Source organism: Meriones unguiculatus, chromosome 12 (assembly GCF_030254825.1).
Source record: "Meriones unguiculatus strain TT.TT164.6M chromosome 12, Bangor_MerUng_6.1, whole genome shotgun sequence".
In the NCBI taxonomy this organism is placed as follows: Eukaryota; Metazoa; Chordata; class Mammalia; order Rodentia; family Muridae; genus Meriones; species Meriones unguiculatus.
The window spans coordinates 27,397,125-27,423,218 of NC_083360.1; the positions used below are offsets into that span (position 1 = coordinate 27,397,125).

The window sequence follows — 26,094 nt, forward strand, 5'->3', positions numbered from 1 at the left end:
AGCACGGGACTCTCCATACTGAGCAGTGCTGCATGACGCACAGGTTCCTAACAGCAGCCTGTTTTTTTTCCCTCTGCTCCACACAGCATAGGGACCACTGCTTATGGACAACTTAGGGAACCTGCAAGAGACATTCTTCAGCTTCGACAGCCAAAGCCCTTCTCGAGATTCAGCTCCTCGGGGCACAGAGCCTTCTGAAGAGAGAGCATATAACACTGACGTCATGGATGCTTGTGACCGATGATGGCTTTCCAGCTGAGGGCATAGGTAGATCCTACAGGATCTAGCCACTGAGAAGCCCAAAGCCCCAAAGAGCTACTAACTGTGGCATGATTTCCTGATGGTCTTGGTGCTGCCTTGGTGTCTGTGGCCAAATCACTTGCCCTCCCTGGGCAGTTATCAGGGGAAACAACCCCTGATAAATTAGGGATTAAAGGGGAGCGCAGGAAATGGAAAAATAGGAGCAAGACCCTGCCAGCTTCTAAGAACCTGTTCTTTTTCTCAGAGATGTTTTTTGAGGGAACAGTGCATCCCTGAACTCAGGATGATGACAAGAGGAGAGAATGAAGCCTCAGGACAACTGCCTAAATGAGAGCACATTTCCGGCAATCGCAGAAAAGATTCTAAATGACAAGTTCCACGTGCACATCGTTTATTTTCAGAATTACAAGGAGACAATGATGACTGTACACTCTGCTTTCCTCTTAGTGGCTGAACAAGACACGCACAGGAAGAACAGATCGGAGATAAGGCAGTGAAAATGCACAGCGGAACACAGGCGCCAGTACTGGTAAGCTGGCCCAAACAAGAGACACACCGTTGTCTGGAGAACTTGAGCATTCTCGATTCCAATTAAAAGACATTTTGAATGTTTAAATAATCAACTCCCATTGGTTTGTATTGTCTGTCTGTTTTTGTTGTGGTTTTGTTTGAGGCAGGGTCTGAAACCTCCCAGGCTGGCCTGGAATGTGTTATGTAGCTTGAACTCCTGATCCTCTTGCCTCTATCTCCCAAATACTCCCTCTTCTCTAAGGGAACAGAACTCACTCTAGTTTTAGGGGCACAGGGCTAATGTAGCTGCAGCCACCCACCCTGATGCCATGTCTAATACGGACCAACTTCCGGGTCTGTCTCTCAACAGCTGTGTGACAACAGCTATGGTACTACCGCTCCAAGCCTCAGCTTTCTCCCTGTGGAACAAGGCTGCTGAGAACAGCTGTCCCTATCTCCACAGCTTTGAAAGGAAGCTTTGGCAAGAAGACATTAAATGCACGTGTTTGCCCTTCCATGAAGTAAAAAGGAAATAAATGCCTAGCCTTCCCTCCCCAGCTTAAGAAACATACCCAAGTTTAAAGAGCTAGAAGAGAGCAAAAGAGGCCCAAACACTGAAGCTTTCTCCCTGAGCCCCCTTGTGTGCTGCTGCAGGGAATGGGGGCTACAAAGCCCAGTGGATAATGACCCTGCCCTGGGGAGGAAGTTGATCACAGCATGGAATGACCACAGGAGTGGTCATTGCCCTGGTGGAGGGGCTGGGTCAGAGACCTACACTGAGGGGTAAGGACCTGTCTTTCACACGGCTTGCACACAGTCAAATAGATGGATGAACGGAGGGACAGACCATGAAGGCTAAGAGGGGCAACTGGCTGGCTGGCAACCAGCTGGATGAGCAGACAGACGGGGAAGATACAGGTGAACGGGGGGGGGGGGGGCACAAGGAAGCACAGGGAACAGTGGGCAGATGGCTGCCAAACGTTTGTTCTCTCCCCGGGTCCGTGCATTGAAATCTAATCACCAAGGTAATAATGTCAGGAGGTGATTAGGTAGGAAGGAAGCAGCCCATGGGTGGCATCATCACTCTCCTTAAAGAGACACATGCCCTTCCACCCTGGGAGGACAGCAGCTACAAGGTGCCATCTAAATCAGTTCTCTGACACTGCGTCTCTGGGTGCCTTGACCTTGGACCCTGTGGGGAAGGCTAGGCTCGTGTTGGGGTTCGGGTGCTCTGATTATTTCCCTTGCCGCTGCGATAAAAATACCGGGCAAAACAATTTGAAGGACGAAGAATTGATTCTGTCTCTCAGTCCACGGGAGCAAGGAAGGCACAGAGCTGAGAAGCTCGGGAGGGAAGGAGTCTGGGTTCTGCTTCCTCACAGCTCGGAGGACTGGGGAGCTCCCGCAGGGGGAGCCTTGAGCTAGAACCTCACGTCACCCCAGCAACCCACTCCCTCCACCCAGGCCCCCCTGCTGGAGTGTCTCTAACCTTTCAGCATTGTGGCTGTAATGTTTTCATTACCAAGTTCAAGTTCAAGAACTGCCTGATAGTTACTTTTTTAAATCCCTAGTGTTTTAAGTGTCGGGTTTTGTGTTGGGTTACATACATAGAAAGAATGCATCCCAGGGAATTCAGATCGGACGGCGCCCACCAGATCTAAAGGTTCCACGGCCCCCCTAAACAGGACCAGCCTCCGGGGACCAAGGGCTCAAACACATGAGCCTGTGGAGGGACAATGGACATTCAAACCCCGCAAGGTGAGGGGAAGTACGGCAAAGGTAGCCAGTTGGCAGTGGAATGCAGTACATAGTTGGGTATGGGGGTCTGCAAATGGGTAGATGGGTGAGTAGACATCAAATGACTGACAGATGAGTAGATGGCCGTATGGGTAGTGAGGCAAATGAGTTGACGGGCATGGTGACCCTGTGTGTATGGGTGGTGGGGCCAGAGACTGAGCATGGTGAAGGATGGACCGGATAGGTCTCCGATCAGATAAATGATGAGAGGATGCTGGGAGTGAGTGACTTTGATCAAGTGGCTGGCTGGATGGCAGTCAGAGGACAAGCGGTCATTCTTGCCCTGGGTTCCGGCCACTTACCGGGCTACCGTGCCCCAGCTGGGACCGCAGGCGCCGGTTTTGCTGGGCGAGCTCCTCCACCTGGCTGTGCAGGCCGATCTCCGACAGCGTGAGCCCGTACACGCAGCAGCGCAGTTCCTCCAGCTGCTCCCGCAGCTGCCGCTCGGTGGCGCTGTGCTCCCGCAGCCTGCGCGCCGCCTCTGCCCGCTCCCGCTCGGCGCGCTCCGCCCTGGCCCGCAACGCGTTCAGCTCAGCGGCCTCGGGGACGCCCGGGGGATCGGCCTGAAGCTGCGGCCCGGAGCTACTCGCACTAGGCAGCGGGTCGGGGGCCTGCAGCTGTGCCAGCAGAAGTCCCGCAGCGCGGCCTAGGCGCTGCACATCGCGCTCCATCCGCTGCACCTGCGCCCGCAGCACGCGCTCCTGCTCCCGCACCAGGCCCAGCTGCTGGCGCTGCACCCGCCCGCAACGCTCCAGGGTGGCCGCCTGCCGTGCCAGCGCCTCGTCCTTGCGCCGCAGCCGCTCCTGCAGACGCCGCTGCCGTCGGGCCGCGCTCTCTGCCTCCTGAACCTAGGAGTTGGCGGTGATGGGGACGTCAGGGAGGCCCAGGCGCCAGCCTTGCTCGCCTTGATTTCTCTCCCTAACATTTGTGAATGGAGGGTATCTTGCTTAAAAATGTTACACTGGGACCCAAGCTGGCTCAGAGGGTTAAAGACACTTGCCACCAAGCATGAGGACCCTAGGGACCCACGTGTGGTGGAAGGAGAAAACCAGTCCCACTAGGTAGACTCTAACTTCCGTGTGCCCATGTATGCACAGGCACTAAACAAATAAATAAACAATTTCTTAAAAGCTATGCTGATTGCCGAGTTTGCTGACACTACAGCCAGGAGTCACCTTCACTTCACCCTAGTCAGAGCCCAGCCTATCTCCTTGAGTTCCCTAAGTCTACGGAAGAGTGTGCGGTGGATTGAAAGGGCAGTGCCCTACAGAGGGTCTCTAGAATTGCTCAGTCTGAACAGTCCACGCCGATTTCCAGACTCCACAGAACTTTCCAGAACTTCCCATTTCAGTGGCGTGAGCTGAGCAGGGGCCAGGACGCCAAAGCAGCTGTTCACAACTGTACCTAGCTCCCTACCCACCACCCACCCCACAGAAATAGAGCTGTCATTCATCTGCCCCAGCATATGCTCAGAAGCTGCCTACATAAGGAGACAGCTAAAATTCTTGCAGCCAGCCCTGGCGCACAGCGTGAGAGCCCTGTGTCTGACTCAAGGGTGTTTCTCTGTCCCTTTGGCCGTCTGCCTGAGCAGGAACATTTCTCCATGTTCTGACACCCAACTTCTCCCTACCATGTACAGTAAGCTGAACAGGGGTTCAATACCACCCTGAAAATCTGTAGTCCTCTGTGTTCGCAATCTGTCCAGACAAACACTGCCTCTGTGGTTCGCTTTCTTTCACCAGCTACCCGCTACCCTCTGCTACCAGAGAGCCGGCAGGGGAAAGGGGCAGAGAGCAAGAAGACTGGAAGTAGAAGACCAGCTCAGGCTGGCTTGTGGAGTATTCACTGGCGGGGTGTGAAGAGGGAATAAAAACAGGGGTTGAGTTTTCTGGATGGAAAGTCTTCTCGGCTTTATACTGATGTAAACTGTACTGGGTGCCTGTACGGTCTGGAAGCCTGGGGGAATCCATGGCACGGGTTACTGGGCCTTTGGCACCTCTCAGGATGAGCAAAGCTCATGGCAGAAATGGGGCCTCTTTGCTTCCTGGGAGTCTGACTAGAGCAAAGCTGCCATCTGAGACAGATCAGACACCAAAGATGCCAGAGCCTGTTCACACACTCTTGCAATACTGACTCCCACACTCCAACATCTCCACCACAGAACGTAAAGACTAGCGGTTAAAGATGGAGGCTGGAATGCAACTGGACCACATGGACCCTGACCAAACCACGGATCTGTAAATGGACTTCTTGACAGGTTTGTCTGAGTGCATTTGTGTTGCTCGAGACAGCAATGACAGCGGGAAGCATGTGAGAAGGGCTTGTACACCTGGACTCCCCCAACACCTCTTTTCCCACTAATGCAATTAGCTTAATCCTTTATCTTCCATCACGCTATAAGCATCTCCTACTGCAGGACCATCCCTGAGTCCCCTGGAGAATCCCAGGTATACAGAGAGCAAGGCCCAAACAAACAAATAAACAAACAAACCCTTACAGTGTCTCCTCGGAGAAACCACATGCCCCAATTCAGAGCCACGGCCAGTACCTGGCTCTGAAGACTCCCTAGGGTTGAGAAGCTAGGGGCATGTGAGCCGAGGAGCCAGTTTAACCTGACTCTGTCTCCAATAGCCGGAGGAAAGGTGAGAGTGCCACCTGGCCCTAGAACCCAAGGACTGAAGAGAGAACTAAGCTTCCTTCCCTTCCCACACTACATGTTTGTGTCAGCGAACACCATGGCTGCCCACTGCCCAAGACACACAGAGACATCACACACGTCACACACACACACACACACACACACACACAAAGACACAGCTGAACAAGATCGGAGAAACAACACTCCCTTCAGGGCAGGCTCTGCCTACTCATATTGAGGTCACCTCCCATGAATGGGCTGCACGCTGCCTTCGCAAAGCCCCTAAGCTGTGCTTTAAAGAGCAATTCCCTGAAGCCCAGAAGCTGCGTGCCCAGGCATCACTGGGCACCTATTGCAGAGGTTCAGGTCCATCTGCTAATTCTTCTTCAATACGGCCCGCGTCATCTGGCCTCCTGGAAGGTTTCTTATGACGGGTGACGGCAGGCACACATAACGTTATTGGGCGCCAGCTTCTCTGAGCGTTCTACATGTATCTACTCATTTAACTCCTACGACCACCTGAAGGGTGACACCATATTATTCCCATGTTACATACGAGGAAACTGAGACCCAGTGGGGTTGTGTCACTTGTCTAATGTCACACAGTCAATTTAGCTGTAGGACTACTGTTTGCCTCCATAACATGCCCCTTAACTACTCACTTCTTGGTGGAGCTGTCTGTCATGCTCTGCCTCCCTACCCCCAAAGCTTTAGCTGTCTTCCTTGGGCCTCCTAGTGCCAGCTCTAACTGCTAGGAAGCCATCCCTGCAATGGCCCCTTTGGAGTTCCTGCTGTACCTCCCAGCCTTTCCCGCCCTGCGCACACCTCTTTTCCTGGCCCCCCACTGCATTTAGTCCGCCTCCTTCTCACTTCAAGTAGCTTTCCCAGCAAGGCCTGGGAAGGTCTGTCCCCAGTCCCCTGAAGGGTTGGACCTGATAAGGCCTGCTGCATCTACCTGAGCCTGGCTTGAGTTTGGAGACCTGTCTTTAGCTTCTGATTTAAGAGGCACCACTTCTGGGCAAGTGATTCAGCATATCCGCCTTAAAAATCAACCCTGCCTGATAACTGTTATGTGGAGTTTTGTTGCTGGCCCACCTCTCCTTGCACTACCTAACCTTGCCCTCTACGTCATCTTACCTCACTTCCTTAACCCTGACCCCTGACCCAAATCTATAAAAAGAACCATTTTATTCAATAAACCGAGTTCCTGCTTCTACAGATCTCCCAGTTTAGTGGTGTTTTATTCCCTGGGGCATCCAGGGAGGTCTGGGCCATTGACACTCATCATCCTGCTCAGCCACAGAGGGCATCCAGCTGGAGTGGCCACCCTCCTCTCAGCTCCTCCTGCCGGATATCGACCCGGCACTAAAGTATCTTTTCCCCATCACATCTACAAGTACCCAAGTCCCTCCTCCACCCGAGACCAGGTTCTTATCTTCCCTCTGTCCCCACCTCCATGCAGCAATCTGAAGACAGAGACCTACATTGGCTACCTCCTGTTCTCAGGGACCCAGGCATGAGAAAGGTACCAACGCTCATGCTTCCCCAGGAGGCCTGAAAAGGCAGGCAGGGAGAGGTGAGACAGAGAAGCTGAGGCCCGGGGTGACCACATGACCAAGTACTAGGAAGTGGAAGGGACACGAACCCAGCTGACCAGCTCCCCCTGCAGTGCCTGCAGCTGCTCCTGGGCGTGGAGTGAGGCGCTTCTTTCCTGGGCCACACAGGCGCTCAGTTGCTCCACCTTCAAGAGAAGCCTCCTCTCCGACAGCTCCAGCTCCTGGACCCTGTGGGACCAGAAGCAAGAGACACTCACTCAGGGCGGGAAGAGCAGACTGAGTGTAAACACCACCATCACTGGCCCACCATCTGCCCAGAGGCCGGTCTAAGGGTTTCATTGTAAAACACTCATGTTTCACCAGCTCTTGCTCTCATTCTGTAGCCCAGGCTACCCTCAAACCCATGATCATTCTCCTCCCACCTCCCCAGTGCTTGGACAAGAGGAGTGAGCCACCATCCCAGCCATATCTATGTTGTTAAAGTCTATGCTCTACCTCAAATCTGTACTTGCAGGGCTGGGAAGATGGCTCGGTGAATATGAACACTTGTTCAGTGAGCAGGAGGACCATAGTTCAAATCCCCAGCTCACGTATAAAAGCCATGTCTGTAACTCCAATGTGGGAGCTCACTGGTCATCCTGCCTAGTCAAAATGTGAGCTTCCAGGCAATAAGGTGAAGAGTAATGAAGACACACTCATGTCCCACATGGGCCTCTCCATGGATGAAGATTGGTGTTGCATGGACATTCATACTGCAGATGTGAGTATACACACACAACAATGTCGCTTGCCACAGAATTCAATCTTAAGTGTTTCCCAGCCCTATATGAAGACCAAGAGAAGCTTAGCGGAGTCTGAACAGCCAAGACTTTTTTTTTTCACTATCAGAACAATGTTCACAAGTTATGCAGCCTCTAGGTAATATATTTTACACACGAGGGAAAAAAAAACAAACTGAGGAGCTGAGAGGTGGATTATTTCCCAGAGTCACACAGAATTACAGATTCCAGACTGACCTTTAGCCCTAATCACTGTTAGCTCCCATTCAGGTTCCAAATTTACGAAAGTCATCTAAGGCAGTGACTAAGAGTCAAAAGAGGGTTTCTATGATTTAAAACAAAACAAAACCAAGGTCGTGTCTGTGTGTCCTGCACTTCCACATGAGATGCCTGGAGCAGCATAAGGGACTGACATGGGGAGCAGCTGAGCCATGCAAGCAAAGACTGTGCCTAGTGGGAGGGGACAAACCCTGACTGCAAATGGAGGAGGTGACGTAAGCAAGATGATGGTGACATGTGAAGGCTCCCATCAGAGGAGCCGCCAGACTAGAAGTTGATTTCTCCAGTTTGGAGAAAGTCAAGCTAGCCTTGACTCCATGCTATGTAATGTTGGCCTCAGACATCCTACCATCTACCACCTCTGCACACACTTTATCCTTCACACAAGACCAACTGGTGGCCTTCTCCTCCATCTCAGACCCTGATCTGCTAGGAGTGACAGGCTCAGCATCCTGCCTCTGTCTTTACCAGCTATGGAGGCCTAACTGGGCCAGATTACCACTATAAGATACAGACAGCTGTACTTTGCTCACAGGGGTTTGTTGAGATTAAAGAGAACGGTCTTGCTATTCCAAACATGACTAAGAGTTTCCTCTCCTTGAGGAGGTCCCTCTAACACCCGTGAGTAAGTCCTCTGGAGCTAATCATTCAGGAGGTGGGACTGGAATCTTCTTACTGTTTTTGAGATGCACTGAGAGTAGAAAAGAAAAAAGTAAGTCATTACGTTTATTTGGGAGAGGGGGGTCCACCTGTGCCCTGAGCTCTGGTGACAGTCTGCTTCTGACCCAAGAAAGAAAAGATCAGCTCACTGCAATAGCAGAGCTATGGTTCCAGACACACCCAGATCCCGCTCCCTGCAGGAAGGATGTCACCCTTCGTGTGCACAGAGGCTACAGGGCAGGTGAGCTGGTGAGAGGAGATGGCTCCTGGACTACCATGTGGTCTCTAGCTAGTCAGAAGAGGCCTGGTGGAGCTGACCGTAGGAAAGAAAGCTGCAGCACCCCTAAGGCATCATGCTTGCTGCAGCTCTGACATGGGCTGGAGCCGGGGAGGGTGGACCAGGGATGGAGCAGCTAGGAGTCAGAGTCCCAAAGGTGTCTGGAGTGGGTGTGACCCTGTTGACAATTTGAACTAAGCCTGAGTCCTAATTTCCAGCCTCCAGAGCTGTTAATCCACCAAGCCTGGGTTCCTGTTGTTTGGGGTTTGTTTGTTTAACAAACATTGTTGAACAAACAATGTGTGCATGCGTGGAGGCCAGCGGTGGACATGGGGTGTCTTCCTCAACCCCCCCGCACTTTGTACTTACTTGACACAGAGCCTCTTACTGAGCCTGAAACTCACGGGTTGTGTAGGCTGGCCAGTAAGCTCCGCTGATCCCTCATCTCTGGCTCACTGCACTTCGGTCACAGGTGTGTACCACCCCTGGTTTTTTGGGGTGTGGAGGGTGTAAAACTCAGGTTCTAGTATCTGTACAAGAGGCACTTTACAGACTGAGCCATCTCTTTAGGCTTTTTGTAAGCTACCAAGTTTCATGGATGTATGCTTATAATCCCAGAACACTGGAGGGAAAGGCAAAAGGATCAAGAGTTCAAAGCCACCAGTGTCTACACAGCGAGCCTGCAACCAGCACGGGGGCTATGCAAGGTCCTGTCTCCAATCCCACCACCACTGTTCCCAAGGAAAGCTGCCGACTTTGTGCCATTTGTCACAGCAGCCACAAGAAACCATACACTCAGGATCATGAAATGGTCAAGGAACTTTTTTTTTCTGACTAAATTAATCACATGAGGTTTTTTAAGATGTTGCCGCAGACAGCGCTGCGAACCCAGGAGGCTCTTCCAGGAACACGTGGGCCCACAGCGGCCATAGGCTAGACTGCCGGGCACCTGGAATCAAGTCCCACTGCCCTAAGGGGTGCACAGCACGGGGACGGTTATACAGCATCCCAGGACTCACCAAGCAGCCCCTGCTGAGCAGGCAGGGCTGACGCAGAGCAAGAGTGTGACCAGCGCCCAGCGTGACTCTGCTCCATTTAGGTCAGGAATGACTGTGAAGGGAGGTCTGGTGAGATGGTAATGGGCTTTTTTTTCTTCTTTCTACTTTAGAACAATTTGGCCATATTATTTTTATGTTTTATCCATTCGTTTTAATAGTTAATTAATTAGCTAATTAACTAATTGACTTTTTTTTTTTACAGCTGGTGCATGACTCAAAGCAATCCTCTTGGCTCAGGCAACTAACTGCTGGGATTCTAGGCATGAGCCTCCATGGCCAGCTCTGTATCCTTTCCATATTTAAAAATAAATAAATAAATAAAAAATAAAACTTTGCCTGTTAACACTTTTAATTTAAAATTCTTTATTTTTTTTAATTTTGTGAAGACCAGGTGACAACCTCAAATGTCATTCCTCAGGCACCATTTACCTGGTTCTCTAATTATTTGTTTTGTTGGGGGTGGGCAGTACCATGTGTGGAGGTCAGGTGATAAATCTGCAGAAGTTGGTTCTGTCCTTCCACCATGAGGGCCCCAGGAATTGAACTCATATCATCAGGCTTAACCGCTAGGTCCTTAGTTCACTAAGCCATCTCACTGACCCTGCCACATTAACCCTGGGGCTGCAGCAAGTCAAGTCCACTCACTGTTTTCTGGTGGACCAGACCCACCGGGAAGTCAGCTGGGCATCTGCATTCCCAGTAGGCTGACTCTACTTCTGCTCTTCCTGCCCCTGAATCTACAGTTTATGCTTTTAGCCTCAGTTCCCCCATCTGGAGAAGGGGGTAATAACGTTCTATACCTCACAGGCCTCAAGAGAGTCAAAGTGGGACCAGAATGGAGGCCAGAGTGGTCCTTTCCTCCTCCAGCCCCACCACAGATCCTATCTCCCCACCCACTGGCCCTTTCCTGCAAGATGAGCACCATATCTTCAAAGACAACCATGGATATGGCTTCACCCTGGGCTCTGGCTGCAGAAGTGCCTCCTGCCTCATCGTAAGTCCAAATCAATGAACAGATCCTCAACACAGTCTGAAACCCACTGTGAGCCAAAATGAAGCTGTGCTCCTTTCATTAATTACTTGAGTATCTCGTCAAAGTGACAGAAAAAAATAACTAACACACAGGGCCTCAAGAAACTCCCAGACGTAATTAATAATAATAATAAAAAAAGAAACTCCCAGGGACCCCACCACCCCTCTTCCTGGCTACCATGAGGGGAACAGCATTCCTCTACCACACCCAACCTCCAGGGTGTCCCCAACTTGTCACAGGCCTGTAGCAATACAGCCAGCTGACCTTGGAAACCACCAAGACATTGGGCCAACATAAGTCCCTCCTCATGAGAAGGAAAGAGGGAGAAAAGGAGGCAGAAGGGAGGGAAGGAGGGAGAGAAGGGTGGGAAGTAAATCACTGGGAGGCTATGGTGTGACCCAGCAGCACAGTGCTGCTCTAGGCTAGGCAAGACCTTGAGTTTCATCCCCAGCACCACTGAAGGAAGGGAAGACAGGAAAAGGAGGAGAGGAGAGTGGAAGGAAGAAAAATGAGGGCGAGGATGAGAGCAAAGGGAGGGGAAGTGCCATTAGGAAAAAGCCAAAGAGGACGGGGTTTCGGAAAAGCCCTAGATTCAGATGCCCTTCCTGAGTCCGTGTTGACTTGACCAGGCAGCAAAATCCACACCGGAGGCTCAGCAGAGAAAAACAACGGTGGGGTGCCCTAAACCAAGATGATGGAGAATTCAGTAGACCAGATAGATGACAGAGAGCTGGCTCAGCAACTCTGGGGCTACTTCTGGTCCTGGAGCTAGGAGACTACCCAAGGGGAACATGACTAGGGTTTAGACCAAGCCATGCAGCAGGAGTTGGGCCCACGGAGAAGAGAGGCACACATTCATCTGGGCCCAGCCCCAACAGAATGGAGGTGAGGGAAAGATGGCAGGCTTCTCTCTTTCTCCCTCCCTGCCAGTGCTTCCCATTGACCACACCAGTGGACAGTGATCAAGCACAGAGCAAGAGAAGTGAGGGCAAATGACCACCTGAGTTTGGTTCTGCACCTCTGGTGAAGTCAGGATTCAGAGGGCCATGGTATGGAAGGAATTCATCGCCACCCCCTTCTCCTCCAACAAGAGTGCTCCCAGGATTACACCCACCTGTTCCTCAGCCCTGACTCTGAAATCACATGTTTGTCCACAGCTGCCAGCAGCTTCCGCTCGGAGGATTCTAGCTGCTCCCTGAGCAGCCCTGTGTCCAAGTGCAGGCTGCTGGCTGCTTCTGGAAGGCATCCCTGCTCCTTGTCGCTCTCCTCCACATCTCGGAACACCCAGCACGTGTCAATCTTCACATCCACGTTTATCACATCGGAGCCGTCGCTGCTGGGAGCTCTGATGACGTAGCGGAAGCTTTTCTCAGTCTGTCCCTGGTCTGTCGGCTCCATCCCAGAAACATTTCATTGGCCCAGACTTTAAAAAAATGGAATGAGTCTACAAAGTGGACTATCTGGAGACTCTGAGGTGGCTACTGTGCCTTTGGATTGTCCCGGAAAATGTCCTTTGAGGAGAACAAGGACAGGTGGATTATTCATGAGTGGGTAGCTTGGGTTTCAACCACACAAACGTCATGCAATACGGACGAGCATCTCATTTTACAAGCTGGCGTGCTAGAACACACCAAAGCTAGAGTGGGGCTCAGACCAGTCACCTGGAAGTAAATGCTTAGCAATGCACGCAAAGAGGAGTGGGAAAGGTTTCCAGGGAGTACCATCAGACACAAGTTCTCCAAAGCCAACAAAAAAGCTCATTCCCAACCCAAATGAATGAGGTTCCATGCCACTGTCTAAGCATAATACATACTTACCAAGGACCTAGAATTGCCAGGCAAAGAGGAGAGATTATTGCCATACCAAGAGGTCTCTCACACCTACCTAGTCCAATTGTCCTGGCGACCTATGAGGCCAGCATCTTCATGACCATTTTAGAGATCGAGAGACCTCTGAAGGTGAAAGAGCTTGTCCAAATCCTACAGATAGGAAGGAACAGCCAGGTCTGACTCTACACTTTAGAATTCATGTTCTAGCCCAGGTGAGATCAAGTGTGGAATGAAAATGGCCTCTGGGCAGCAGAAAACAAGTCCCCAGGAGCTCATGGTTGGGAAAGGGATCCAGAAGATGAGAAAAGCAAGAATGGCAGGGTTCAGCAGGCAGATGTAGGCAGAGATCCCTGGAGCTGGGGCAAGCTTCAGGCCAAAGCCAATAGGATAGGAGAGGCTGGCCACATGGCACACAGAAGGGGCCACACTCGCACAGGTACTCGGGGGGTCTCTGGCATCTCACAGTGAGCACAGGGCATTCTCGGCCATTCATAGCCAAGGAGGTAGCTGGTCCAAGGTGACATCAGAGGGTTTACAGGGGGAGAAAGGTAAAAGGACAGAAGTATTAAACAAGAGGCTTTGCTTCCTCAGAAAATAATGGGAGGGGTTCCCACTCCCGTTTCTTAGTGTGTTTTCCTCAGAGCACTCGGACATGGACATGTTCATTTCTGAAGGAGTGCTCCTTGGGACCTGAAGGAAATCTTATCTCTTCCTCCCCTCCTCCCTCTGCACAAGGCTGTGCATTCAATCCCTCACCATTTGCCAGCCTTTCTCATACAATTGCCTCTTGCCATAAAAATAGATATTTATTGTAACCCTTTGTTTAACACCACTTCATGAAGCCAGGAAGTTACCTAGCTTACCAGTAGGTAAGGTGAGCTTGGAGTGAGCCATCCTTGGAAAGGAGCAGCCATGGTCTTAGGGCCCAACGGGATTTGGCTGGAAATCATGTGTTCCCCGCCCCTAGCATCCTGTCTGTACCTTTCTGGGTTTCTTAGGGTGTGCCTCACACTGGCTCCATGCTCTGCAATGATGCAGTCAGTGACTCTCATTTCTACCTTTGCAGAGAGGTTCCTTCTGAGTTTCTAAGAGTGGATGCCTGGGGGTGCGGGCAGGAGCATGGGTGGGGCTTGAAGAGCTGCAGCAGAGTTGGGGCAGGGAGAGTTGGCCATGTGAAACACTGGCCTTAAAGAGACAGGAAGATGAACTCAGGTCGTGCGTGCTGGGCCTGACTCTGTGAGTTTGAATACTGCCTCAGGTATGAATCTGGACAAATAACTGAGCGTCTCACAAAAGGATCTCCAGATACCGTCTAGCATTTAGACATCTGCATCCAGTGAAGGAATACATGAGTGGACTCACCCAGCCTGCTCAGAGAGCCCAGCACATCTTCAGGCTGAGTACTGACTGGATATGACGCAGTAACCCTTCCGAGTGCACGCCCCCAGTTGTCTGGGCTGTGACCAGCCTTGTTGCTTAGCTGATGCAGGGTACCTTGAGAATGCTAGAGGACCATGGTCCCTGCCCAGCCAGGATAGGAAGCAACTGAGAGGGTCTCAGACTGGGTAGACTCCATGTAGAGCTGAGCCAAGACACAGGCCCAGCCTTCTGCACAGAAGGGTGAGGGTGGGCCAGCACCTTGCAAAATGACACCACACACAGTAAACAGTTCATTCCCTCACCCTGGGGAGGATTCCCCAAGCACATGGCATGTGAGTCCCAGAAACACTGGCCTGCTGTGGGAAGATGGCTGTCAGCTGAAGGCATCAGAGACCAAGGGACACATTCCCAAGAGACGGCCCTCCTAGCCCACAACAGGCACAAGCACAGCAGTTGCCTCTTGTTGGTGAATCACCAAGACTCAGGAGGAAAAGAGGGTACAGCTGGGAAGACTGAAAAGAGAAATGAATGCTGGGTAGAGGCCTGGACCTGTGGTACCCAGTTTCCCTTGAGGGACAGGCCTTGAGAGAGTGGCTATACGAACAGGGACCAATACCTTAGGAGATATGACTAAGAGATGACCACAGAAATGACACAGGCCATGATTGTAGCATGATTGTGGGGAGGGTGAGGGGAGGGTTCAGCCCGGGAGACCCAGCCCCTTCTATCAGAGTAGGGCTCTGGATACGTGTGCCGGTGTCTGCAGAAACCCCTAAGAGTTTTTGGTTTTTTTGTTTTGTTTTGCTTTGTTGTACAATTTGGTAGAGGAAAAAGACATTAAAGTGCCTAGTTTGGGTTTTCCTGCTCTACGATGGGAGTCCCTTAACAAGCTGAGATTAAACATGAGAAATAAAAAAAAAATTGTATGGTACTGGGGGTGCTTGGGGGGGGTTCCTGGGGCAACCTGGCTAGGGAATCCAAAGGAAACAGGGGCCATATAACCCTGACCTTTGGGAAGAAAGACAAGAGGGAAGCAGGCTACAATTCTTCAGGGGAACATGGCCTTCATTAAAGACCTCGAGCATGCCAGAGGACCATAGACCCTGCCCAGCCAGGGTAGGAAGCAACTGGGAGGGTCTCAGGCTGGGTAGACTCCATGTAGAGCTGAACCAGGACAAAGGCCTGGTTTTCTGCACATAAGGGTGTGGGTAGGACTCCTCACTGTGCTCAGCAGGGGCACTTGGGTGAAAACCTCCCTGTGACCTGCTAGAAATGCAAAGTGAAGGGGACCTTGTAGGACACAGATCTTACAGCCTTAAGGGCACCCCCTACTTTTAAAGCTGAACTCCTCCAGTCCTCAGCTCATCTGGCCACCTGGCCCCAGCTCTGCCCACGCCTCCCTGCTTAGGCCCCAAGGGCTGCAGGAATGACGGAAGAGCCTTGACTCCTCAGCTTCCCTTTCCTGCTCAAGACTGCATGCTTAGGGGTCTGGTACAGAAGTGGAATCTTGTGTTTGAAGACTCCACAGGGTGAGATACAGACCTCATCCTCCTGGTGGGTCTGAGAGGAGGGCCAAGGAAAAACCACTGCCTTCCTGTCTACAGAATAATGTAGGCTTGGCCCTGGAGGTTGAGTCTGTAGCTCTGCCACCCTGGAAACCACACAGGTGTTAATCGGTGGTGAAACCCTGAGTCTGTGCCTCTCTGGACCCAGGACATCTGTGATGCCACTGAAGCTCTGGGGTTCCCTGAGCACCAGCTCTTAGCTGGGCTTATTCCTACTGGGGACTCCTGTAGCAACGCCTAAGATAGTGACAAGGAATTCTGGGTCCTGGTACGGACTGGGGCAGTTTGCACACCTGCCTACATGAGGAGCATTCTTTCAGGCTTGAGTGGCTTCCTGGGGGTTGAAGGGGATGGACACTGGCCCAGCTGAGCAGCATGGATAACTCCTGGGAGGGCCACTCCAGGAGGGACTCAGACTACTTGCTCCTGCCAGTCTCTGTTGGGGTGTCAGAGGGCCTGTGGAATAATGCAGGTCCGCCCATCTTGCTGTCGTCACAGAAGCTCCTCCATGAGGCATAGCCTGGGATCTGACAGTTGTGTTCTTCAGAGTCACAAGAACATGGCTTGTCTGCAGCAGGGTCATGGCTGAGTGGGGACACCCAGACAGGTCTGACTGCAGAGTTAAGGCCACTGTTGCATCAGGGTGTTGAGTGAAAAAGCCAAGAAGACAGGGAGGCTTTCCTCTCCCTCTCAGTAGGTAGGGACAGGAGCTATAAGGACCACACTGTAGCACAGCCGGAAGGAATTCTAGACAGATGGTTTCAGGGACAGAGTTGTGGGCTTCTCCATGACTTTCTGGGATGTCTCAGGATGTCTACAGAAGTCAGTTGAACAGCATCCCCCTGCATCTCCTACCACACCAAGCAGGCACACTTTCCATTTTTCTGACTGGTCCCCACACTCCTGCTATCAAAGACTCAGATAACTGTTGTCAAAGATAGGTTCCTTGGAATTTAATTAAGCTAGTGGGTATTGGTAAGTCACAGAGGCTGAGCTTGTGTGTCATAGGTGTTAGGGGATTCAGATTTCAGCAGAGAATGAACACTTCTGAGCCATCTGGTGTGTTTGCTTCAATCTTGAGGCTTCACATCTTCTGAAACGACCTCCTGTCTGGAAAGCCCGTAGCACTGTCCTTGCTTCTTTCTGTCTTTGGATCTGGCTTCCATACGCTGTCAGGTCCCTGCATCATAGTTCCCTCAATGGACCAGATCTGAACTCCAGTCTTTTCTGCTTGCTTACAGAAAATCATGGTGCCACCCAATTGGTCCAATAACTACACAGCAAGAGGCTTCATCCGGCCTGATGCCACTACATCACGTATCTCAACTCATCACAAGCTCCTCCACAGATTCAATAGCCTGTCCTTTTTTTCACTCTGTAAATCTGATGGCTAACATTCTCCCCACCCCAAGTTTGGGAGAATGTAGCCACATGGGCAGATACCTTTTGGAGGTGACCCACTGTACCTGCCCTAGATTGACAGGAGCACACTAAAGTTACTTCATGAGGAATTTCCTCCGGAAGACAACTTCTAGCATCTAGCTCTCAGTAAAATTAGGGTGCACCACCCCTCTTCTACCCCCTGTGCTCTGGGGAGGCTCCAACACCTGAGGAGATGACTCTGCTCTCTACTGAGGATCCTGGGCAGTGAAGGCTCTGTGGTAAAAGGGTGCCCTGGCCTCAGACCTCAGAACTCAGAGCCTCTGACTACTGTTCTACCAGCCTGGGTTCCTTTTTAGGATGCCCCTACAAATTACAACAGACACCTTGGGTCTGCCCTCTCAATCCTCACTCTCCCCTGGTCTGAGGCTCGGCCATGCTCTGGGACTTATGCAGGGTCACACCTATGTGTGAAGGGACCTTCAGCTCTCCTCAGAAATCTACACTCTACAGGGTCCCCACATTGGCAATTCTAACTCTCTTTTGCTGGCTGTCAGCTGCAAGTCCAGCTGTGCATGGAGTCAGAGGTTTTGTTGGTTGCTCTGGCAGACAGACTCCAGAAGAACACACCCAGTCCATGGAGATTTATGTACACAGGGCACAGGAAGCGTCTGTATCCATCTAGGCACACAGAGTGCCCTCGGGGAGGCACACAGCATGGGGACAGGGCTTGCACCTGTCCCCCAAGGCAGCAGCTCTCCTGCCCTGGGTTTCTGCTAATTGCACTTAAATTCCTGCCATCCAGATCCATCTTAGCCTTTGGCTCTTGAAGATGTCACAGTGGGGACACTGGGGAGGTTTGCCATTGTCCTGCAGAGCTCCACAGTAGAGGCTGGCCAGGTTCCCAGGCCTCCCCTTTAAGTGACTGTCAAGTGTGCATAAGTTCTGTGTTCAGGCTCCGGGCTTTGAATAGCTTGTTGCACTGTTGAATTTTGGTTTGAGTGAGGATGGGGTGCCACGGGGACTCAGGTGATTCCAAAAGCTCTTTGTCTAGCCTATAAGATTAAGAAATAATTTGAAGTGAAACAAAAATCAAGGGTGAAGAAAATTGTGGGGGGAGGCTGGCATATCTATAAGCTCCCACCATCCTGACCTCTCTTGATAGCTTCCCAGACAAATGGAGCAAGATTTAGATAGCTCCAACCCCAGGGCTCCATCAACAGAGTGTGGTGTGATCTGTCTCCCAGACCTCAGGGCAGCCCCTTCTTCTCTCTACTTACAAAAACCAGCCGTGTGCCTGCCCACATCCCAGACACTGGGGGATAAAAAGTACCCAACCTAAGCCCTTGTGGACGAGTGTAAGAGTCAAGGATGCTGGGTGGACCATCTATGGTCTCAGGAGTCCTCAGCCTATGTTGGATTCAGGGTCAAGACTTCAAAATTCAGAGGTCCTGGAAGATAGCAGCCCTAGGATGGACACTCAGCACTGGAAGAGTGTGGAAAGGCTGAGGTCCCAAAAGAGAAACTCAGGCTAAGAGCTAGATGCTTGGGCATAAGGGGCCCACAGCCAGGAAAGGCAAGATTCTGAGACGCATTCATTCTGTGGATCTCTGAATATGGTTGGGCATCATAACTGGGCATTCAGGTTGAGGTACAGAGGTAAGGAGCTGGGTACCACTGGTTCCTGGATCCTGCACAGTCACATCAGGGATCTGACCTCATGAACTACTTGCCTGTCAGCCTGCCGCTCCTTGACCCTAGAAGGTGCCTTGCTTTGGATCTAACAGGAGATGTGCACATGGCAACAGAGCAGGAGCTAAGCCAGACTGGAGAAAGCTTTGAGAATGGGATGTAAACCCAGTGGATTAAATGCCACAGGGCTTCTCTTTCTCAGTAATTCCCGGCACGTGCCTCTACAGCAGGACCCCCAGGGACAGGGACCCAGGCCCACACAGCCCCCAGGGAGCTGAAGTGGGAGAATCCAGTATCCTTCCAGGCACCGCATCCCCCACGGAGCATCACAGCCAGAGTGGAGCCAACCTCCCCTCTCAATCACCTTTGTATCTGCCAATGGAAAGGAAAGGATACACACCCGAGTTCTCGGCGCATGGGAGTCGTCAAGGCCACAGAATGAATGCTAGTGAGAAAAACAAAAAAAGGAACAAAAACTATAACATAAGACCAAAAGAAAACGAGGAAAATAAAAGAAAAGGAAAAAAAAAAAAGAAAAGAAAAGGAAAAAAAAGATGTGAGAGATGTGGTATGGAATTCAGTGACAGTATCTTACAAGAACTATGACGCTAGGGGGCAGCAGAGAAAGGGGTGGAGGGCAGCCGTTGGCAGGTACTGATTGCTCCTCCTGCCTTAAATGCTCACTGGGTTATCTGTACACATCTATCAGGTGTCCCACCAACGCAGGCAGCCAGGTGAGATCTACCCCATGTGCAGAGACTTTGAGGAATAAAGGTAAGGCTTCACAGGGTGACACAAGGGAAGGGCCTGTCCAAGCTTGTGGCTGTGCTTCACCAGTATATATTAAGGTAGGCAGCAAAAAGGGAGGCAGCCAGGCCAACCTGGGGACAGGTGATCCTTCCCTGCACTGTCCCTTGTAAGAGACTTTTTAATATTTAAAACATTGTGTGCCTTTTACCAGTCAACTTTAGAAAAACACTGCTGGAAAAATAACCTTAAGAAAGAGAGAGAGAGAGAGAGAAGAGAGAGAAAGAGAGAGAGAGAGAGAGAAAGAAAGAAAGAAAGAAAGAAAGAAAGAAAGAAAGAAAGAAAGAAAGAAAGAAAGAAAGAAAAGTCAAGTCATATTAGTTAGTTCTTAATCTACTTGTGACATGTCCTGTTCAAACAGAATCACTAGCTTTCAGGGGAAACATATGTGACCATCACCTGAGAATTTAAAAAATAACCCCCACCACACAAGGTCATAGTTCTCTATGTTGTTTGTTGAGAAAACTGAAAAGACAAATAATGCTTTCTTCTGTCAAATCTTTAAGACCAAGAGCTGCAAGGGACCACTGTAATCCCAGAGCCTTTCATGTTCTACACAGGGAAACTGAGGCTCAGGAGGAGGAGGGTTTGGTCAAACCACCCAGTGGATTCTTAGTAAGAGTCTGGCCATGGAAGGAGAGGTCACCAGCAAGCCACAACTGATGGTATCAGAGTTTCCCATGACTACAGGCAGAGAGTGATCTGGAGGACCCGCAGGTGACAGTTAGGCCTGGTGGGCACCCCTAGTCATTTCTCCAACCAGTAATCCACCAGTCTCTCCCTCTGACACACTCTCCTGGGAAAATGGAAGCAGAGCAGTGCACAAATCAACTCTGAGAGACCAGAAAAACAATCTAAGTGACAGCAAGGTGCTTCCCTGAGGAGACAGGGCCAGTGTAGCTGGCCAGCTTGATTCCTGACATTACCGTATGTGTATGTGTGTTTGTGTGGGAGTGTGGACATGTTGTGCACGCATGTGTGTAGAGCAGAGGACACGCTCAGGTTTCATTCCTTAGGCACTGTCCTCTGGGTTTTTTTGAGCCAAACTATCTGACTGTGAGGCCCGGAACTGCCTGTCTCCGCCTCGCCAGCACTGAGTTTATAACTGTGCACCACCACACCCAGCTGGCTTTGGTGTGAGCTGTGGGGATCAAGCACAGGCCCTCATGTGTGCAAAGCACGCAGTTTACCAACTAAGCTATCTTCTAGCCCTCCCCCCTTTTATCATTTTAACGGGCAGCAGCCTCTGTGGCCATGTCTGTTCTAGTTGTTCTCATATCTGGCTGTGACCCCCAAGGTGCCTGTGGATGGAAAGGCAGGAAGAGTTCATTGCCCCACCTCCTCTGCCCAATGGAGTTCTTGCTACCACCCAGGGAGGCAAAGAGCCTCGTAAAAATTTCTATCCCTGCCCCCAACCCCCACCCACTTACAGCCACAGAAACTCAGGCTATTCTGACCCCAGCCTTGGAGCCAAATCCTTCTCACTCAGGTCAACCTGACACTCCCCTTAAGGCTTCCCAACAGCCCTAAAGGAGTGCCACATGGGACTCTAGGATCTACGGCAGCCACATAAAAAGTTCCCCGGAAGGGAAGTGATGAGAGAGAGCCCAGCTATTTCCTGCACACAGACCTCTAGCGCACCCTGCACATACAGCCAATTATGTACCCAGGAACTGCACAAGACCGCCCCGTCTGAATTTAGCTTCTCGGGGAGCGAGCAGAAAATATACCTGTCCCACATAGAGCCCGAGGGGTGTTCTTTCTTCTTTCCACCCCCGACTATGAGTATCTGACCGCTACCAGGAAGGATGCCCCACCTACGAAGAGGCTCAAACTCTGCTGCCAAGTGACTCCTAGCAATTTGTCCCTTCTGTCCCTGACAGTCAAGTTCCTTTCTCACAGCTGGCCTGGCATTCAGAAAGCGGTCTTTCTCTTTCTTTCTGGCATTCCCCATATCCTGGTTTAGGATTCAGATAGGGCCTTCTCAAGCACATTTCTCAGCCTCACCCCCACCCCGCCCCTGCCCCAAAGCAAGAGGGGCCATAAGGCCTGCACCTGTCCCCACGGCTTTCCTCATCACCCCACAGATGTCAGATGACCTTACTGCCTTGATCTGTGACATAAGCAATTGTGACTTCTCCCTGCACTTGTCTCAGACCACCCTACTCTCAGGGTGCACAAATGCTTGTCTCTGCGTTCTTCCCTTTCTTGATATTGATCTGCAGTTTTTCTTGCTTGTGGATGTTTTCTAATATCTTCAGTGAGAATTGATTTTTTTTAGGTCTTACTTTGCAGCCCGGGCTGGACTTGAACTTGTAATCTTCTTGACTCTGCCTTCTAAGTATTGAGATTACAGGTGTGCACCACAACTGTGCCCAGACTCAAAAGGATTAATTTTCACAATTTTCAGTTCTTAGAAGAGGACTTGTCTAAAACAACTTACTCTACCATTTCCTAAGGTAAACTCTCCAGGACTAGTTTTATTGTTGTTGTTGTTGTTTTTAAATATTGTTTATTATTGTTTATGACTGTTTATTGTTATTATTTAATTATTTATATATGTGTGTATGTGCACTTGAGTGCAGTATCCATGTAAGCCAGAGGAGGGCATCAGCTAACCACGAAGCTGAAGTGACAGGTATTTGTGAGCTGCCCAAACCACTCCAGCCTGACAGGCACAGCTTTCGGTTTATTTATTGTCTTGTGCACAGTGCGAGGCCCCTGGTGGTGAGTGAGACCTGCCAGAGGTGTCTGTGTGCCTCTCTGCTATTGTCAGTGTGTATTGGTTTTTTTCCCAGGAATTCTGCCTCATCTATGATGCTGTGTTTGTCTTCTACCTTCACCAAGGACACATTATTATACATGATTGTATAAAAAATCATCACATCTGGCCGAAGGGTAAGTGGCAGTCTGGATTGGCACCGTGGTACGGTTTAGCTTATTTCAGCCATAGCATGTGCTGCCTGCCCTGTTTTAAATCCGTTGCCTCTGTGTCTGTCATCTCACACATGCCTGTAATCCTGGCATTGCTGGGTCCTAGTAGAAAATTTCTCAAGCTGCAGGTTTAGCAAGAAACCCTCCCTCCTGGGAATAAGTGGAGAGTGATAGAGGAGGACATCAGATACTCTTTTGGCTTTCACATTCATCAAACATATACACCTCACACACATGTCTCATATGTAAACACACACGCATACATACACCTCACACACATACATGCAAACATTGACAAACAGAGGTGAAAAAAGAAGCAAAAGTGAACTTTAATGCAAAAATGACTACAAATGCAAATTACTTAGTTATCACTATATCTCTTTGCCCCAGTGAAAAGATCTAAGACCCAGGGACTGCTATTCATTCACTCATTCATTCATTCATTCATTCATTCTCGTAGTGTTCATGCCAGGCATTGTACTGGGTGTATTCTATATAGACAAAAAAATATAAATGTAATCTACATTCTTGAAAGATTTTTAGGACTGGCGTTTTAAGTATAAACATCTTAGTGAAGATGGGTAGCATCTACTAATATATACGTACATAGACGATATTAAATTTGAGGGAGGTTGGATTCCTGAGATGGCGGTCTTGAACTCAGGATCCCCCTCTGCAGCCTCCTAAGTTCTGTGACTGAAGGCATGCCCCACCACATCCAGCCTATCTGCTAATATTTTGTTGTATTTCTGTGTTTTCTGCGTGCCAGAAGTTGAGCCGAGGACCTCCTGTGTATGCTAAGAAAATGCTCTATCATTTGACTCTAACCCCAGACTCTTACTATTTTTATATTTTTCCTGCATGTAAGGCATAATCTATTCATTCATTCGTTTATTCTGTGTTGACATGTACATGTGTCTGTGTGTGCCTGTCTGTGTACAGGTACACATGTGTAGGTGTGTCCATGTGTATGAGTATGCATGTGAAGCTAGAGAACAACCCTGGGGTCCATTCCTCAGGAACTCTATACCTTGTTTTTTGTTTGTTTGTTTGTTTGTTTGTTTGTTTTTGTTTTAAGGCAGGGTCTCTCACTGGCCTGGGTCTTGATGATTGGGCTTTTTATGTGGTTCATCTTCTCAGCCTTTTCAGAAGGTATTTGAAACCAACCCTCACCCAGACACTGAAATGGATTCCCCACCCTTTGCTGCCCATGTCGGCCTTGGATTTCTTAGAGGGACTGGGGCCATAGGAAGCCTGGGCTTTAAACCTGGACTCAGCAGCTACCTGCCTGCATCTCAGACCTGAGGTCTCAGCACTCCCAGCCACCTACCTTCTCCTCCAGCTCCTTGAGCTGGCGCCTCTGCAGCTCCAGCTTGCCCTCCAGCTCCCGGATTTTCTGAAACACATCGAGTCATGTATCAAAAAAAGACTCCCAGGCCCCAAACCTGACCTTGGTCTTTTATGGTGGTCTAGCAAAGAAGCCCTGAGGACACACAGGACAGCCTGTCCCCCAGGGGAACCCTCTCTTCTGACTTGTTACAGATGGAGGGATTCACCTGCTTGTGAGTGAACTACACATGTCCACTGTTGAGCCAGGGCACCTAGGACCCCAAGAGGAAAACAAAGATCATGGATTGGAGTGGTCTCAATCACTCACTTGTCAACATCCAGGCAGCTGGGGTCTGGGGGCCACAGGGAAGGAGAAGGGCAAAGAGAAGTAGTGCCAGTGGCAGCCATGCTGTGCATCCGTGTGACCTCATGGGGGCACCGTGAGGCAGGTAGAGGCTCTGCATGTAGGGAGCATGCTGCCCAACAAAGCTCTGTGCAGCTCATCTCTTCTGCTTCTCCTTCCTCAGCTATCATCAGGGTTCCGGAACCTTCTTTCCTCTGCTGGGCATCATGTGACTCTCACAGATGCTGAGGTCCTCCAAGAAGTCCCCAGTCGGGCTCCTAGGCTGATTCTCAAGCCCTCAGCCATCCCAAACCCAATAGAAGAGAGATGCTAAGCCGGTGCGGTTCCTGAGCATCAGGGAATGCTGGAGGAAGGTGCAGGAAACGCCTTTGTTTTGTGCGCACGTTTCGGCCAACGGAAAGAACAACTTTGCCATCTACAACACCCAAGTGCCTCGTGTTTCCCCAGCCACTGAGGAGGGAATACTTTCCACTCTGTGACAGGAACCCAGGAGAAAAGATGTTATGCCTGAAGAACTTCCCCTACCAGTCGCTCTCCACCCAACATCCATGACACCTGATACCCATCAAGTGCCGGTGTGTCCTCAGGGGCCCAGGGTACATTGGAGGTATAAGATGGAGAAGTGAGACTGTAGGGGTTGCTGCTAGTACCTGCTGGGCCTGCTGCAGCAGCTCCATTCGCTCCCTCAGGATCTGGCTGTCAAATTCTCGGCTCTGACGCAGGAGCTGTCTGCGAACCTTCTCTACAGCTGCCTGGAGGTCCTCTCGCTGGCTGGCACTCAGTGCCTCGCTGGCCCTCCGCCCTGGCTCCTGCTGCAATGCATTGTACAAGGTGGCCTCCAGGTCCTGGATTTTCTGCATGGCCCAAACCACACAGCTGAGGTTACAAAATGGTAGGCAGTCATCACTGTTGGGAGACATGCCGCTAGGAAGGGAAATGTCAACATGCAAGGCCCAGCAGAGCAGCCAGCTTCACGGTGGACAGCATGGCAAGGGCCCTCTGGCCAAGGTACACATCACTTAGTGTTCCGTCCTGGACAGAGACAAGCATCCCTGGCCTGTATAGTAGACAAGGACATTATCCCCTTCTCTCCAGGGTCACCTTGGCCCTGGGAAAGCAGAAGACAAAGCAGTGAGGTTCTGTGTGGCCTCTGCCCAGGCTCCGTGTGGCACAGGAGCTTACATGCCTTCTGGCTCACCCCTCTCCACTGAGCAACTTAGTTTCTGGGGACCGGGGGCCTGGTTACCAGCTTTCAGACTGGTCCACACCTCCAAACCTGAATCCCACCTGGTTCCGGCCTATCTCACCCACTTCTCACTCTACTCCATGCCAAAGAGAAGCAGGCATACATCTTGTACCTTCCCTTACCAGCCTGGATACAGGATGTTAGAGGCCCACTGACCTGACTCTAAGGAAATCTGGTGCCTCCTGGGAACTGTCTAGAATCCTCCAAGACTGAAATCCTTTTGGGTGCATGTTGCCCACTGTGCTTTTTTTCAGGGATGAATTTAACTTCTACAGGGACCAGGATCGTCAAGGTAGGGGTATTTTCTAAGAGCCAGCATGCCCAAGATTCTAAGCCCACCTGCACACAGTCAGTCCTCAGAAGATGATTTGATTGGTCACCACATTTTCTAAATAGCTGGTCTGTGAGAGGCCTCAGTGAGCCATAGTGCTTGGCAATGGCTGGCTCCATCCCTCTGGGCACTGCAGCTGTCCTTTACACACTGTGAGCTAGGGAAGTCCTTAGGACCCATGCTCTCAGCTTGCCACCTGATTTACCTTCCCTTTGGGGCAACTAAGCTCGGGCAGGTTCCCAGAGGGCTGTCCTTCAGAGCTGTTAAACACACTTGAAAGGCAGTGCTGGACAATCCAGGTGTGTTCTTCATTGCATTTAGAGGGACCAAAACTGGATGAAGTTGAGGAAAAGCCAAAGAAACAGGCAGGACACAGATAAGAGTGCTTT

The 26,094-nt window shown here is 50.7% G+C and overlaps 2 protein-coding genes across 13 annotated transcripts in view; both read right to left on the minus strand.

The window, feature by feature from the left end:
- C12H4orf50 (chromosome 12 C4orf50 homolog) overlaps nucleotides 1-16,445 on the minus strand; it is an 87,928-nt gene extending 71,483 nt beyond the window's left edge. Inside the window, exons 1-5 of one of the 4 annotated variants that reach the window (XM_060365410.1) lie at nucleotides 15,916-16,445; nucleotides 12,733-12,827; nucleotides 11,963-12,359; nucleotides 6,852-6,990; nucleotides 2,871-3,416 (exon numbers count right to left, since the gene is read on the minus strand). In XM_060365410.1, the coding sequence (XP_060221393.1) occupies nucleotides 2,871-3,416; nucleotides 6,852-6,990; nucleotides 11,963-12,246 (969 nt within the window). In that variant the 5' untranslated portion in view covers nucleotides 12,247-12,359; nucleotides 12,733-12,827; nucleotides 15,916-16,445. Of the gene's footprint in view, nucleotides 1-2,870; nucleotides 3,417-6,851; nucleotides 6,991-11,962; nucleotides 12,360-12,732 lie in introns of all 4 variants that reach the window. The other 3 variants (XM_060365409.1, XR_009585053.1, XM_060365411.1) reach the window with 3 other exon arrangements.
- A 115-nt stretch (nucleotides 16,446-16,560) lies between these two features.
- Jakmip1 (janus kinase and microtubule interacting protein 1) overlaps nucleotides 16,561-26,094 on the minus strand; it is a 112,233-nt gene continuing 102,699 nt past the window's right edge. For 6 of the 9 annotated variants that reach the window (XM_060365418.1, XM_060365415.1, XM_060365412.1 and 3 more), the window contains 4 exons: nucleotides 24,779-24,982; nucleotides 23,766-23,831; nucleotides 19,095-19,139; nucleotides 16,561-18,057 (listed from right to left, as the gene is read on the minus strand). In XM_060365418.1, the coding sequence (XP_060221401.1) occupies nucleotides 18,028-18,057; nucleotides 19,095-19,139; nucleotides 23,766-23,831; nucleotides 24,779-24,982 (345 nt within the window). In that variant the 3' untranslated portion in view covers nucleotides 16,561-18,027. Of the gene's footprint in view, nucleotides 18,058-19,094; nucleotides 19,171-23,765; nucleotides 23,832-24,778; nucleotides 24,983-26,094 lie in introns of all 9 variants that reach the window. The other 3 variants (XM_060365417.1, XM_060365416.1, XM_060365419.1) reach the window with 1 other exon arrangement.